Genomic DNA, 14,659 nt, shown 5'->3' with positions numbered 1-14,659 from the left:
TTGAAGATGAAGAAAGCTACAAGCTTCAGTCGGATAATATTTGTTAATTTCAAATTTGTTCATTGTTCTAATTATTTGATTAAATTATTTTTATTTTTTACTAATCCTTTAAAAATTTCATTGTGGTAGAAATTCTGTCTAATTCCCTCACATTTGATGCTGATTAAAGGCTTGATGGATGAACTTTGCGCTGTGATTTTTATTTAAAGTATTTGGTAAGTTTTTTGCATCATATTTTTTTTTCTTACTTGATATTTATTTCTTACTCTTTAATATTAATCACTAATAGCGATTCACTATGTTTATGTTTTGTCTATTGAAGGAAGCAAATTTAAGGAATTGAAGATAATCCATGTTTGAGGTGGATCATGAAAATTATTGTGTAACTGTGTTTATGTTTATCCATATTAATTACTATCTTTATGTTTTCTTTCTACCTTTGATATTTGTGTAATCGGTGTTGCCCTTTATGTGGGTTAAACTTATTTTCCTTTTACTAAGTGACTTACTGACATTACTTAGTTGATACTTTGTTTATTATTTTTGGATGGATTTTAATTTGGGTTTGGGTAGGTAACGTAGGTTTGATTTTTTCTTTTTTTTTTGTGAGTTTTGTTGATTTGAGATTGCTAGATTGGTGCTGGTGTTTGGCTGTTTGCTGCTTTAATGAATGCATTGGATGTGATTTCTTTGCCTTTTGTGAAAGCATTATTCATTAATTGGCATTTTAGGTTTGTTTACATTGACAGGGAAATAAGTTTGTAAACAATAAGTTCCTGAAGAGGAGGCTTGTTTAGGATGGTGGTTTTATTGGTAATTATATTTCTATTGCATGAGTAGAGTACTGTATAATTATTGACTATTGAGCATATTTGTGATTTTTATTTTTTAGTCTCTCTTATTTGATTATTTGTGCTTATTTTCTTAACTGAAAAAAAAAAAGAAAAAAAAAAGTCTCCTAAAGCATTACATGCATTTGGCAGTTTATTCATTTGATTTTTATTTTATATTGTAGTGGATCAATATATAAAAAAAAGCTTCAATAAGTTATTTTAGCAAAAAATATACCCCAAAATAACTAATTTTTAATAAGTTATTTTAGGCTTTAGCCCAACAAAAGGTATTTGGGCCTCCAAAACAATTAATTTTTTGCCCAATTAGCAACCAGTTAAAAGCCCAATAAAAAGTCCAGAAAAACCCGATTTAACCGACCGGTTAACCGATTACCGATATGACCGATAATTTTCGATAACATTTCTTATCGGTCGGTAATCGGTTAGGTTTTGGTTAACCGATAGCTTATCGGTCGGTAACCGGTAAGCCCATTAACTGGACCGATATGACCGATACTCAGCCCTAACTGCCGTCACTACTATTTGACTAGTGCTTCCGGAGTCGGTACTCCCTTCTCTTCGGTTCCAGTGTGTTTCCTGCATCGACTTCTTTCGGGTGGATGATGTTGTTCTGTGCTGAGGGGCAGATGGGTTTGGATATCTTAAAGTTCTTACACATGTAATTAGGATTTATGACACGCTTGAGGTTTGTCAATCTTCATGTGCTCCTTTTGCTTTTATAACTGCTTTATGTGCACAGTCCCTTTGAGAGGATCGAGCCATTTATTTGGCCAATTTCCTAGTTTAGTTCGTTTATTTGCACTATTATTTTTCGAATTCACCCCTTTTTGATATTTTGATCACTTATTTGTCCAAATTTGATTATATGAAAGAAAAAAAAGAAAAAGAAAAAGAAGTGAATAAAACGACGTGAACTTCTTCACATTATTATTTATCACATCATCTAAAAAACAACGCAAATCCTTGATTTTCTTCTGTAGTATATATATATATATATACACACACACATGATTATTTATTAATATAATTCAGCTGGTCGATCTAGTCATTTGTTAAAGACAAGATAGGCTGGCCTTGGTTAAGGCTTGAAGGGGGGACAAGAGCTTTATGAGAGCTTGGTACCTTTATATGTTGGATCGGACTTTCTCAATGAGCACTCTTCGCAAAATCTTTCCTGAAGCTGACTTTGGAACACTCTTCACAAAAGTTACTGCCCTTAATCTTTTGTATGGCGCAACCTGTACAGGCAAAAGAAACTTATCAAAAACTTTTAAACTTCAAAATTATAATTTAAAAATAAAAAAAAGTCACTAAATAACCTATAGTATTCGCTCTATGATGAAAGTGCTTTATCACCATGCAAACACATCTGTGTATAGTACATATTAACTACAAAATATCTAAGAAAAATAATAATAATAATAATAATAAAAGGAAATATACACAAGTGAATACACACTCGCATTACTTTAAGGAGAATGTTATGGTTTCTCCTCGTGTTCGTCTAATCCCACGTAGATATTGTTTTTTTTAAAAAAAAAAAAAATGTGGGACTAGTGGGGTAAGTTTTTTTTTTTTTTGCTTTCGCTTTTCCAAATAGGATCAAGAGAACACTATGAGGAACTGTAGCATTTGTCTTATTTTGAAGCATTAAGTACTTGATATGTGTTGAGCCTTATAAATGTCAAGTTGACTTTTTTTTTTTCCCAAGTGCGAGCTAGAGATGCATGGAGTGTACGTTGTCGGAAGCTTTAAAAATGCGGTGAGATGTATAGAGTTTATACTCTTTGTAGATATTATGCGCAATAAGGATGAATTGGAGGCAATGGCGGTGGTCGCTTGGAACTTGTGGCTAAGAAGAAATAATATATGTGGTCCATTGGGGGGTTGACCATCCTAACCAACTTGTTCAGAAGGCCCTTGAGACCATCCAAGAATATACAGATGCACAAGCCATCCAAAATAAAATGGAAGATGAAGAAACAATAGTTTGCCATCGTTGGACAACTCCTTTTGAAGGAATTGTCAAGGTCAATTGGAATGCCGCAGTAGTCATACATAATAAGAATATGGGCATAGGAGTGATTGTACGTGATTCTGTGGGAGAGGTGCTGGCTACCTTGCAATCATCAAAAGGTAATATTACTGACCCAATTATAGCTGAATCTATTGCTGCTTTACGGGCAATTATTTTTGCTAAAGAGATGGGGTGGATTAAGGTGGAGCTAGAAGGAGATACGTTACAAGTAGTGCAGGCCTTACGAAAAGATCGAGGGACAAAATTGGTGTCGCTATGGCCAAGTAATTGACGATGCTTGAATTGTGCTGCAATCTCTTATACAAAGTAGAGTCTCTCATATTCGACGAGAAGCGAACGAAGTAGCTTATAGGCTTGCAAAGAGTGCTCTCACAATTATATAAGAAGTTATTCATATAGAAGAAGCTCCTCAATGTGCTTTTAATAAAGCTCTTTAATACCTTTATTTAAAACATTCACAAACCATATATATATAGGCAAAAAGAGGATGCATCCATAATCCAAAAGAGAACTGGTACATAGTATTCTCTCATTCTTCTTCCATCTTTCTCCGTACTTTTTTTTTTTTTTTTTTTTTTAAAAAAAAAAATAATCAACTATTAGATCTGTAGGACTTACACCTTCATTTAGGTAGATTCTATAGATCAAATAATTATTTTTTTTTAAAAAAAAATAAAAGGATGAAGAAAATGAAAAGAAGATTGAGATAAATGCTATAGCATTTCTCAATTCAAAAGAGACTACTATAATGGTGTTCAGCATCTCACTTATAAAAACTACTATTTCCTTGTCTAAAAACTTATGCTTTTCAGGCCCCCCATCCTTACCTGCTTGGCAATAAATTTCTGGACATCTTCTTCTGTTAGCGAGCTGTTTGGGGAGCGAACAACATATGCAATTGGGACCTCACCAGCTTTAGTGTCGGGGAATCTACAAATAGAAATTAAGATATAGCTTTGATTTGATGAAGTGTTAATTTCAAAGATAAAGGCAATAGCAGCAGGGGAAAAAGGATTCTATGATTCTCCTACTTACGGTATCACAACAGCATCTAATATTTCATTATGAGAAAGCAGCATCCCTTCAAGCTCTGCCGGTGCCACCTAACAAACAATATTCATGCTCATTTGTGAGGCTGGATTCCTCCACACAAGTTGAAGAATCAACAGAGTTTTGCCATGATTTCAATGGAATCTAGAACACTGGAAATTAGACGATAGTAGAAAGAGTTGTATGTATTGATGATGGATTATTCATACAAATATAGAAGAAACAAGAATTTTAAACTTCTCCATAATAAATGGTTAGCATGGCGAAGTAACCTGGAAACCATAACACTTGATGAGCTCTTTAATTCGATCTACAACAAATAATTGTCCCTCTTCATTGAAGTATCCAAGATCTCCTGTGTGTACCCATCCTTGTCCATCTATAGTTAGCTTTGTGGCTTCGGGATTGTTATGGTAACCTGAAAGGATTTTTAGACCCTACATGAGTCATACTTGCAATATGGAATCTATAAGACAAGGAATAATAAACTAAGTGATATAAGATTGTTTTCAAGACTAAGGAAGTTATCTTGTTTTTTTTTTTTTTTAATTAAAAAAAATATTGATACAATTTTTAATTTTTAATGAGCGTATGGCCACGTGTGATCTCATCATTTGGCCACATGGATTTTTGTTAATTTTATGGATGGAAGTTGAACAAAAGTATTATCTCCCTTTTTAATCATAAGAAAGCTACCATTTAAAACCGAAGTTGGTAAAAAATAAAGTCTTTAAACCATGTATACTAAAAATGTGTTTAACCTCCTCGCTCTCTCTCTCTGAAAGAGCTCCTCTTGAAGAAAGTTTTCCCCTGAACTTTTCTTCCTCCTCCCAGTCAACCTGAAACCTTTTCTCCTTCTCTTACTCCTTTTTACTCCTTTCTCATCCTTTTTCTCTCTACCTTTCTCCCCTATGGATATTGAGAGTCTTATTGCCCAGACAGAGGCTCTCTCTTGGGATGATCCTTCATCCCAGATTGAGTCCTTAACAGCTGAAACAGCCACGGATGAATGCCTACCTTTGGTAGGACATGTCATCTCTCATAAAACTCAAAACAACCAGGCTGTCTTTGTAGCCCTTTCAAAAGCTTGGGAATTTACCGTCCCCTTCTCGCATGCTGTTTTAGGACCAAACAAATTTCTGTTCAAACTTTCCAAGCCTGAACACCTAGCAAGAATTCAGAAACAAGTCACTTGGAATGTCAATGGCTTCCTCATCATTCTCCAGCAATGGCATCCACAAGCTACTTTAGGTGAACTACCTTTCAACAAAGCCCCCTTTTGGATCCAAGTTCACAGTCTTCCTCTAATCAATATGACTACAAAGATTGCCATATCTATTGGGAAAGGCCTGGGAAAGCTTATCAAGGTAGATGCATTAAGTGGTGAAAAAAAAACGTTCAGAAGCTTTCTAAGGCTCCTTGTGGATATTGAAGTGGGAAACCCTTTGAAGCCTGGGTTCACCTTTCGTAGAGATGGAGGTGAGTCTCTCTAGATTTTTCTGAAATATGAGAGATTGGATATATACTGCTCTTCTTGTGGAAGGATTGGTCATAAACTCTTCCATTGCACTGCTCCACCCGAAGATAGATTTCCTGAAAAGTATGCTGTTTCTCTCCAAGTTAACATCTTCTCTAACATGCTCTCAAACTCCCCCATTACAAAAACCTGCCCTGCCATTACCATAACCCAAACACAACCTTCATCTTCTCAAAATAGGCCAAATGAGTTAACTCAGTCTAGTGAAGCTGGCCGAACTCCTGTTCACAATGCCCAAACTCAGCTAGACTCTACACGTCTCATGCAGCAGAAAATATCTCAAACATTTGTCACATCACTCCCCACCTCTCCTTCATTAAATGCCATCACCTTTATCCCCTCCACCGCTTCTGCATTGGACAACACAGCCATACCACCAACTCCACATCAATCTCTTATCCATCCCATATCCCAACCTCCTAATCAGTTATCTCCTCACTCCCACTGCTCGTTAGTCTCGAACCAGGATCTACCTGGGCCATCCACTAAAGCCGAACCTTCTCTATTCATTAGTCTCCCATTAAGCCCAAACATGTCTCTACCTCTCCCCTCCACATCAGTTTTCACTTTCACACCAACGGTTTTAACTAACCCTTCAATTCTCCCCGGGAAAAAAATTTCAAACAATTCCAAAAAAGCTAGCCCCTCAAAAAACACTCGTTCTTCCCTCTTCCTACCACGCCTACACAAACCTGTAAAGCCTTCCCCTATAGGTTATAACCCTTCTCTGGTTAAAAAGAAAAGAGCTAGGCTGACTGGGGATCTTCTCCCATGCAAGAAAGGCTCATGTAGCTCGCCTCTGATAGCTCTCACACCTGATGAATAGGAATCTCCCACTCCTATGGACTCCATTCCAAACAAATTTCTGCAGCTCCCAACAAGGTTTTTCTTCAAAGCTTCTAGAAAAAAGAAAATGGTTATACCTTCTATCTCTCTTGCTGCCTCTGTTGTGCCAGTTAATATTGTATCCACTGAATTAGGGGACCATGTGGTGTCCCCCAGCAGCATATGAAGATTTTATCTTGGAACTGCAGAGGGATTTCTCGTCCTGCTGTAGTTCGTGGTCTCAGGGCTTTGATCAGAGCCAATAGCCCTGATGTTCTCTTTCTCTCTGAAACAAAAACTTCTCCTTCTCAAGTCTCCTCTATTCTGAATCGTCTTGGTTTCTACTTGATGACTCAAGTTGCTTCTATTGGTTCTAGTGGTGGTCTTGTTCTTGCCTGGAGGTTAGGCGTGGAACTAGAAAGCTTTCTCACAAATAAGAACAACATCACTGCTTGGTGTTATTCTGACCCTCCCAACTGCCCCTGGATCCTATCTTGTATATATGGCCCCCCAGAAAAGAAAAACAAACTAGCCTTCTGGGACTCTCTCACTGATGCTGGTGAGGCTTTTGTTAGTCCATGGCTCTGCATTGGTGATTTCAACTTTGTGCTGGATCAATCTGAAAAACTTGGAGGCAGACCTGTTGCTAGCTCCTCCCACTGTCCCTTCAGAAACTTTATAGATCAGCATGGCATGGTGGACCTTGGCTTTGTTGGTAACCCCTTCACTTGGTGTAACAATAGAAAAGGTTTTGCTACTATTAAAGAAAGGCTTGATAGAGGTTTAGCCTCCCTAGATTGGGTTCATCTTCACCCTGATTTCTCTCTTATCCAACTCCCGGCCTCCATCTCAGATCATAACCCCATCTCTCTAAACACTAATACTACCTCCTCCTTTTTGCCTAGACCTTTCAAATTTGAAGAATTCTGGACTCTGGATCCCTCTTGTGGTCTGGTCATTGCAGCTACTTGGAAGCATTTGGTTTCTGGCCCTCCAGGCCTTGTTCTGGTGAAGAAGCTGGCTCAAACAAAAGCAGCCCTTAAAAGGTGGAACAACCTTATTTTTGGTAACATTCAAGCAAAGATCAAGTCCTCTCTGTTTAAGATTGATCAGATCCAGATTTCCCCTCCCAGCTCCCAAGCTAGCTTGCAAGAATCTCTGCTGAAAAAAGAACTTGATGGTTTATTGATTAAAGAAGAATCTCTTTGGAGGTCGAAATCCAGAGAAACTTGGTTGCAGTGTAAGGATCTCAACACCAGATTTTTCCACTCCTCTACTCTGATTAGAAGAAGATCAAATGCAGTAAACTTTTTGAAGACAAATGAAGGGGCATGGATTTCTGATAGAGCTGAAATTGGAGGGAATTTTGTGTCCCATTTCTCCAATTTGTTCTCCTCCTCGGTTCCTCCTATTGAAGAAGATATGCTTAGTCTTTTTGATCCTGTTGTCTCTGCAGAGGACAACTCTTTCTTATGTGCCTTACCTCCTGAAGAAGAGGTGGTTCAAGCCCTCTCCAGTTTAGGATCAACTAAAGCTCTTGGTCCGGATGGGTTCACAGCTCTCTTTTATAAGAAATACTGGTCCATTGTCAAAACTGATGTTCTTGTTTGCATTAGAAATTTTTTCCAGAATCATCATCTGCAGCAGGAGCAAAATCACTCTCACATTGCTTTGATTCCAAAGCAGCAGGGTTCTCATTCAGTGCACCATTTTCGGCCTATCAGCTTGTGTAACATTGTCTACAAAATTATTACAAAAATTTTGGCTACTAGATTGAAGACTTTGCTCCCCAAGATCATATCTCCCCTGCAATCAGCTTTTGTTCCTTCCAGAAATATCCAAGACAACACCATTCTGGCCCATGAGCTTCTGCATTCTTTCAAAAGCAAAAAAGGGAAAGGGGGTTTCATGTTTCTTCATATGGATATGGAGAAAGCTTTTGACAAAATGGAATGGGATTTCATATTATCTGTTATGAAGAAGTTGGGATTCCATCCATCTTGGATTAACTGGATCAGACTATGCATCTCCTCTTCTTCTTTCTCCATTCTTATTAATGGAAGCCCCTTTGGTCAGTTTTCCCCCAAGAGAGGCCTTCGTCAAGGTGATCCCCTCTCTCCATTCCTTTTCATCTTAGGCACAGAAGTCCTATCTAGATTGCTGTTTAGAGAAGAAACTCTAGGAAACATCAAAGGGCTGAAAATCTCCAGGAATACCCCAGCCATCCACCACCTCCTTTTTGCTGATGATCTCTTGATCTTTGGTAAAGCCACCCTCAAAGAAGCCAATAGTATCTATTCTTGCCTTAAGAAATACTGCCTCTGGTCTGGCCAATCCATTAATAATGGAAAATCTTCTATAAGATTCTCAAAAAACACCAACCTCACCACTGCTGCAATGATTCTTGATATCTTGCCCTACTCCAAAAACCCATCAAAGTCTATTTATCTTGGTCTCCCTATCCTCTTAGGCAATTCCAAAAAAGCAGCTTTCCTCAATATCCTTGATAGAGTTAAATCTAAGATGGATGGATGGCGTGCAAAGTCCCTCTCTCAAGCTGGAAGGTTGATGCTTATCAATTTTGTGGCTACAGCCATCCCTTCGTATGCCATGAGCACCTTCCTGCTCCTAAAGAGTCTCTGCAGCCAGTTAGACAAGGTTTTCAAAAATTTTTGGTGGGGATTTCCCTCATAAAAAACCAGGAATCTCTCTCTCAAGTCTTGGAACTCTATCTGCACCCCCAAAGTTTTTGGTGGCTTAGGCATTAGGAGGATGAAAGATGTGAATCTAGCCCTCATATCAAAGCTTGGTTGGAAGCTCCTCACGGGTTCAGACTCTCTTTGGGTGTCCCAGCTCTCAGGTAAGTATCTCCAATCTGAATCTTTCCTCTCCCCCTCTTCCCTTTCTTCCTCTTCTTGGCTGTGGAAAGGCATCTTAAAGTCTAAGCCAATCATCTCTCAAGGTGCTTACCATAGGATTCATAGTTTTTCCTCCCTTTCTGTTTGGAACTCCTCCTGGATTCCTACTGTGCCTTTTTTCACCCCCACTCCTCTTCTTCTGAGTAGGTCCTCCTATCCTGACTTGATAATATCGGATCTCATTACCCCAAATGGCTCTTGGAATCTCCCTCTTCTGGTCTCTTTGTTCACTTCCCCATGTGTCAAAGAAATTCTAAAGATTCCAATCAGCCCTAACCTTTCCACTTCTTTTCTTTGGACCCCCTCTTCAAATGGCAATTTTTCTACCTGCTCAGCTTATAGGTTGATTAGCAACCCTAGAACCTCTACTGTCATTTCTCCTCTTGAGTCTGGCTCTTGGAAGGCTTTATGGAAGCTTAAGCTTAATGCTAGGCTGATTTTGTTTCTCTGGAAAATTGCTTGGGACATTGTCCCCTCTAAAGTCAGGCTGAAAGCTATCTTCAATATCCCTAATTCAGAATCCCTTTGCCCTCTTTGCAGCTCAGAAGAGGATTCTCTTTCCCATCTCTTCTTTCGTTGCATTTTTGCTAGAGTTGCATGGAGATCCTCTTTATGGCCTCTTGATTCCTTAGCTTGGTCCTCTCTTAGTCTCCCAGACTGGATAAAAGGCATCATCTATCCTTATTCCTCTTTTGGCATTCCTAAAGCTGATTCTCACTTGTTTCAAATTTATGCTTCGGTTTTATGTGATCTTCTCTGGTTTTCTAGAAATAAAGCAGTGCATGAAGGCATTATTCCAGATATCATTTCTTTGGCTAGCTCCATCAAAAGAACATCTCTGGATCATGCAGCAGCTTGGAAGTATTCCTCCCCTGTTACTGTAAAAGAATTTTGGTCTCCTCCCCCAGCAGGTTCACACAAGATCAATTTTGACACTGCTATAAGGAAAAAAATTTCAGTGCAGGCTACTGTTTGTAGAGATTCAAAGGGTCACATTGTTAAGGCTATTTCCCAAATAAATCCTCCATGTGATCCCATCTATGGTGAAGCTCTTGCAGCTCAACTTGCTGCCTCCTTAGCAGCCTCTTTGAAGCTCACAAGTTTCTCTCTTGAAGGTGACTCATCGGTGATTATAGATGCTTTGCAAAACCCTTCCATCACTTTTGACTGGCATATACAATCAGTGATTGCCAACTCTTTGTTACTCCTTAAAGCCTCCCCTCTTTGGGAGGCAAAGAAAATTCACAGAAGTGCAAACTTCTGCGCCCACCATGTGGCTTATTGGGCCGCGGCAAGAGTGTTCTCGGGCTGCATTCCCACTTATTTTCCCCCCCCTCCTTCAATCCCCTTATGTAGTGGAAAGGATCCACCCCCCTCTCTTTCTTTCTCCTGTTGTAAGGCCTTTGGCCCCTTGGTTTGTTAATGGATGTCTTGTTACAAAAAAAAAAAAAAAATGTGTTTAACCTATAGTTTATTTGTTTACGAAATTTCATAGAGAAAGAGATTTTTCTATAAAAGCATTATAATTCAGAGTTATTTTATATGATAAAAAGAAAAAGAAAAAAGAGAGCTTTTACCATGAAAGCATTACAATTTAGAGTCATTTTTATTTAAGAGTTATCAAAGAAGAAGAAATTTTATTATGAAAACTTTTAAATTGAAAATTTTCAGAAACATCTTATTTTAGAATTTCCAAAGAGAGAACTTTTTATCAAGGAGGTATTTCACAAATTAGTGAGATTTTTAAAGATTTTCTTAATTTATTTTTTATGTACGCACATACTGAGTTTTCCATTTTTCCGGGAGCAAATTATAGACCAATGACATATAGATAATATTTGGGTTGTGAAGATTCAAAATTGTATCTTTGGCATTGTAGAAAACATTTTGCCCAATTTGATTGTTATATTAATGAAAAGTTAACTCATTAAAAAAAAAAAAAATTCCTTGCATTAATTGGTCACCTTTTTGGAATTCGGGTGTGACAAAAGGGCTTGCTATGTACTAAAGCCATTATTTTTAGGGGTTGGCAAATTAAATGCCTACCGATTTTTGTGAGTCGAAAATCGGTATGAATTTTTTATACAGAAGTCAATTTGATTCGGTTAATTGGTATAACAATTTTTTTTTGTTGGGTTAATCAAACCGAAAGTTGGAGTAAAACGATGTCGTTTCATTTTTGAAAAAAATTAACTGGAACGCAAAACGACGTCTGGCTTGTATATATACCTCTCTTTCAGTTTCAGCCCTAACCCTAACCCTAACCCTTGTCACGCCTCTCCTGCCTCCTTTCTCTCTCTCCCTGTCCTGCTGGCAGCCTCTCTCAAACCACTCTTTCTCTCACGCCTACCTCTATCTCTCTCGTCTCCCACTACAGCCTGTCTAATTGTTTAGAATGTCAAAGCTGTATTTGACACTGCAATGATTAAGGTTGTTCTTCAACCTCCAAAGAGGAAGGAGATGGCAAGGAAGAAAAAGCGCAGAATTTTTCCGCCTTTGGTGTTTTCCCCCCAATTAAAAAGACTCACGGTAACTGACCAAACTTAACCGATAACCGATTTTAACCAAAAATTTCGGTTAATCACCGCAGTATACTTTAGGTGTTGTCTTATGATTTCTTGCGATTTTAAAATTAACTGAAAATTTTAAACATTTTTTCAAAGGTTTTAGCTTGGTAACCAAAATCTTGTGATTTATTTGTTTTTGGTTTATTTGATTTTGGTTGGTTGTTGTGTGGTAGGTCACTCTTTGTCCCCTTTAGTTAGGTGTTGTCAGGGTCTAAATACAACTTCCATAATGAAGACATGTTCTACCAAAGTGGGAAACTAAATCGGAGACATGAAATGAAAAGTCTACCTTGCATCATGTTGGGTCCTCGAACCCATATTTCTCCTATTTGATTAGGTGGAAGAGGCTTCAATGTTTCTGTGCTGACTATCTGGGATTCAACTCCTAAAGCAAGTGTTCCAGTTGATCCAGAGAGTGGAGATTGTTCCATTGGATCTTCTGTTGAAATGGTTCCACATGTTTCTGTCATACCATATCCCTGCATGCATGACAAATAAGACAAGAATATAAATTTTTTGAATTTTTTTTTTTATTCTGAACTGAATTCAAAATTGTGAATATGAGGAAAAAACAAGTAGTTGAGCTTATGTTTTGGATTGTATGAAGAATATAAAATTTTGAATAAACTTGAAAAATTTTGAGTTGAGTTGAGTGTTAATAATGTCAAATCAACTAAAAACGAGAAAAGGTGTGAAAAATTGGGAAGAATTTTGTTAAATACGTTCGACTCATTTTCCTTCGATACTGTAGTTGATGTAATATATAATATTAAAATTGTTTGTATTGAAAAGTTTTGTTTTATAGTAAATTTTTTATTTAAACATTAGTAAAAAGTAAATGATATGATATAAAAAGTAAATAAAATGAGAATATTTTGAAGTTAATTTTTTTTGAAAAAAAATGAAGTGAATAGTATTGAAGTGGGAGGAAAGTCTTTAACAAACAATATTGGTAAAACCCAAAAATTACAAAGGATAAAGTTCACTTAACTTCCTCAAACTACTACTTCATTGACAATCTATTCCTCAAACTATCAATTACGACAATTTACCTCCCAAACTACCAAAACAATGACAATGTAGCCCAAATTTTAACAAAATGATGAAATTACCCTTACTAAAATAAAAACAAAAATACTAAAATTTAATTTTTTTTTCAAAATTTTAAGGGTATTTTTGTCTTATTGAAAATTTTATAGGAGTAATTTCATCATTTTGCTAGCATTGGGGGGTACATTGTCATTGTTTTGATAGTTTGGGGGTAAATTGTCCTAATTGATAGTTTGGAAGGTAGATTGTCATTGAAGTCGTAGTTTGAGGAGGTTAAGTGGACTTTACCCAATTTTTTAAGGCATTTTTTTTTTCTTTTTTTAAGCAAAAGTGGAATATATATACGTTACAGATTAATCATTAGTTTGAAGAGATATACTGACATGGGATGCTGAATTCATCTTTTAATTATAAAAAAATTTTAAAAGTGAATTGAGTATATCACATAGCTGAGAAAAAAAAAAAAATGTTGAAAGAACGCAGCCAATTACCTGAATAATCGAAACCTGAGGGAAATTCCTTTCAATCTCCTCCATAACATCTTTCCCCAAAGGTGCCGCACCAGAACCAATCTGCTTCAACGACGACAAGTCGTATTTCTTCACCGCACTATGCTTTGCCAGCAAAATCATCACCGGTGGAACAACGTACAGATAACTCACCTTGTACTTCTCCACCGCCCCCAACACCTTGTGGAACTCAAACTTCCCCATCGAAACCACCATGTTCCCTCTCCGAAGCTGCGAATACGTGATCGCCGAGAGCCCGAACACGTGAAACATCGGCACGAAACACAGAAACACATTCCTCGGCTCGCCGTGTCGGTCCTGGTCTGCTGTCACCATCAATGACGTCGCAATGAAGTTCTTATGCTTTAGAATCACTCCCTTGCTCGTCCCGGTTGTGCCTGATGAGTACAGAAGGGCGGCTATGTCACTCTGTCTGACATTCTTAGCCGATAAATCAAAAACCCGGTTCGATTTTATCAATTCAGAGTAGTACCAAATTTTCGAATTTGACTTTAGCTTCATAGAGTTTGAGGAACTTAACATTATGGAAGGTAAATTAAATTCTTCGATTTTGTGCCAGAGTTCCGGAACGGTGATGATGAGCTTGGGGTTACAGTCTAAGACTTGCTTGGAGAGTTCGGGAATGGTGTAAGAAGGATTACAGGTTGAAACGACGGCGCCGAGGGCGACTACAGCAAGGAAGCATACCGGGAAGTGGATTGAGTTGGGGGCGACGATGAGTACGACGTCGTGTTTGCCGATTCTGAGCTGGAGCAAAGATTGCGCGAGCTTGGAGACGTGGAGTTTGAGCTGGTGGAAGGTGAGCGTTTCATCGGTGTTGGAGTCAATGAGAGCGACGGTGTGAGGGAAAGAGGAAGTGCTTTGGAAGAGGAAGGAGGTGAGGGAGAGGTTGGGGTTGGCAGGGAAGTGGATGGGTGGTCGTGGAGATGAGTAGGTTTGGGTCTTGGGATTGAAGGATTTTGCCATGAATGGGGTGTTTGTGTTTGGGGAGTGGGAAAATGTCGGAGATTGGAGTCAGTAACGAAGAAAGTGTGTACAAGAGGATATGACATCCAACATAAGAGGACTATGTTATGACACGTAGGCAGTAGGCCACCGGCCATTACAGTAACATCCAACAAGAAAAAATATGGAGGCCACCATTTCTGTTCAACATGTGAAGGCCATCATTATTGTAAATCACTCTCATCTCATCTCCGGCCGCATTTAGGACGTCATCAACAACATACCAATTTAACTATTACAAAAACATCCGATAATTCATGGCTATTCATCAGGTTTAATATTAGA

General features: G+C 38.0%; 1 protein-coding gene across 2 annotated transcripts in view; it reads right to left on the bottom strand.

Annotated features, from left to right (window-relative positions):
• Positions 1-1,798: 1,798 nt before the first annotated feature.
• LOC132192141 (probable CoA ligase CCL10) overlaps positions 1,799-14,659 on the bottom strand; it is a 20,348-nt gene continuing 7,487 nt past the window's right edge. Inside the window, exons 1-6 of one of the 2 annotated variants that reach the window (XM_059607383.1) lie at positions 13,331-14,420; positions 12,079-12,268; positions 4,215-4,360; positions 3,928-3,995; positions 3,720-3,822; positions 1,799-2,092 (exon numbers count right to left, since the gene is read on the bottom strand). In XM_059607383.1, the coding sequence (XP_059463366.1) occupies positions 1,979-2,092; positions 3,720-3,822; positions 3,928-3,995; positions 4,215-4,360; positions 12,079-12,268; positions 13,331-14,335 (1,626 nt within the window). In that variant the 5' untranslated portion in view covers positions 14,336-14,420 and the 3' untranslated portion in view covers positions 1,799-1,978. Of the gene's footprint in view, positions 2,093-3,719; positions 3,823-3,927; positions 3,996-4,214; positions 4,361-12,078; positions 12,269-13,330; positions 14,421-14,659 lie in introns of those variants that run through there. The other variant, XM_059607384.1, reaches the window with a different exon arrangement.

Source organism: Corylus avellana, chromosome ca9 (assembly GCF_901000735.1).
Source record: "Corylus avellana chromosome ca9, CavTom2PMs-1.0".
Classification (NCBI taxonomy): Eukaryota; Viridiplantae; Streptophyta; class Magnoliopsida; order Fagales; family Betulaceae; genus Corylus; species Corylus avellana.
This window is presented reverse-complemented; position numbering and strand designations above follow the sequence as displayed.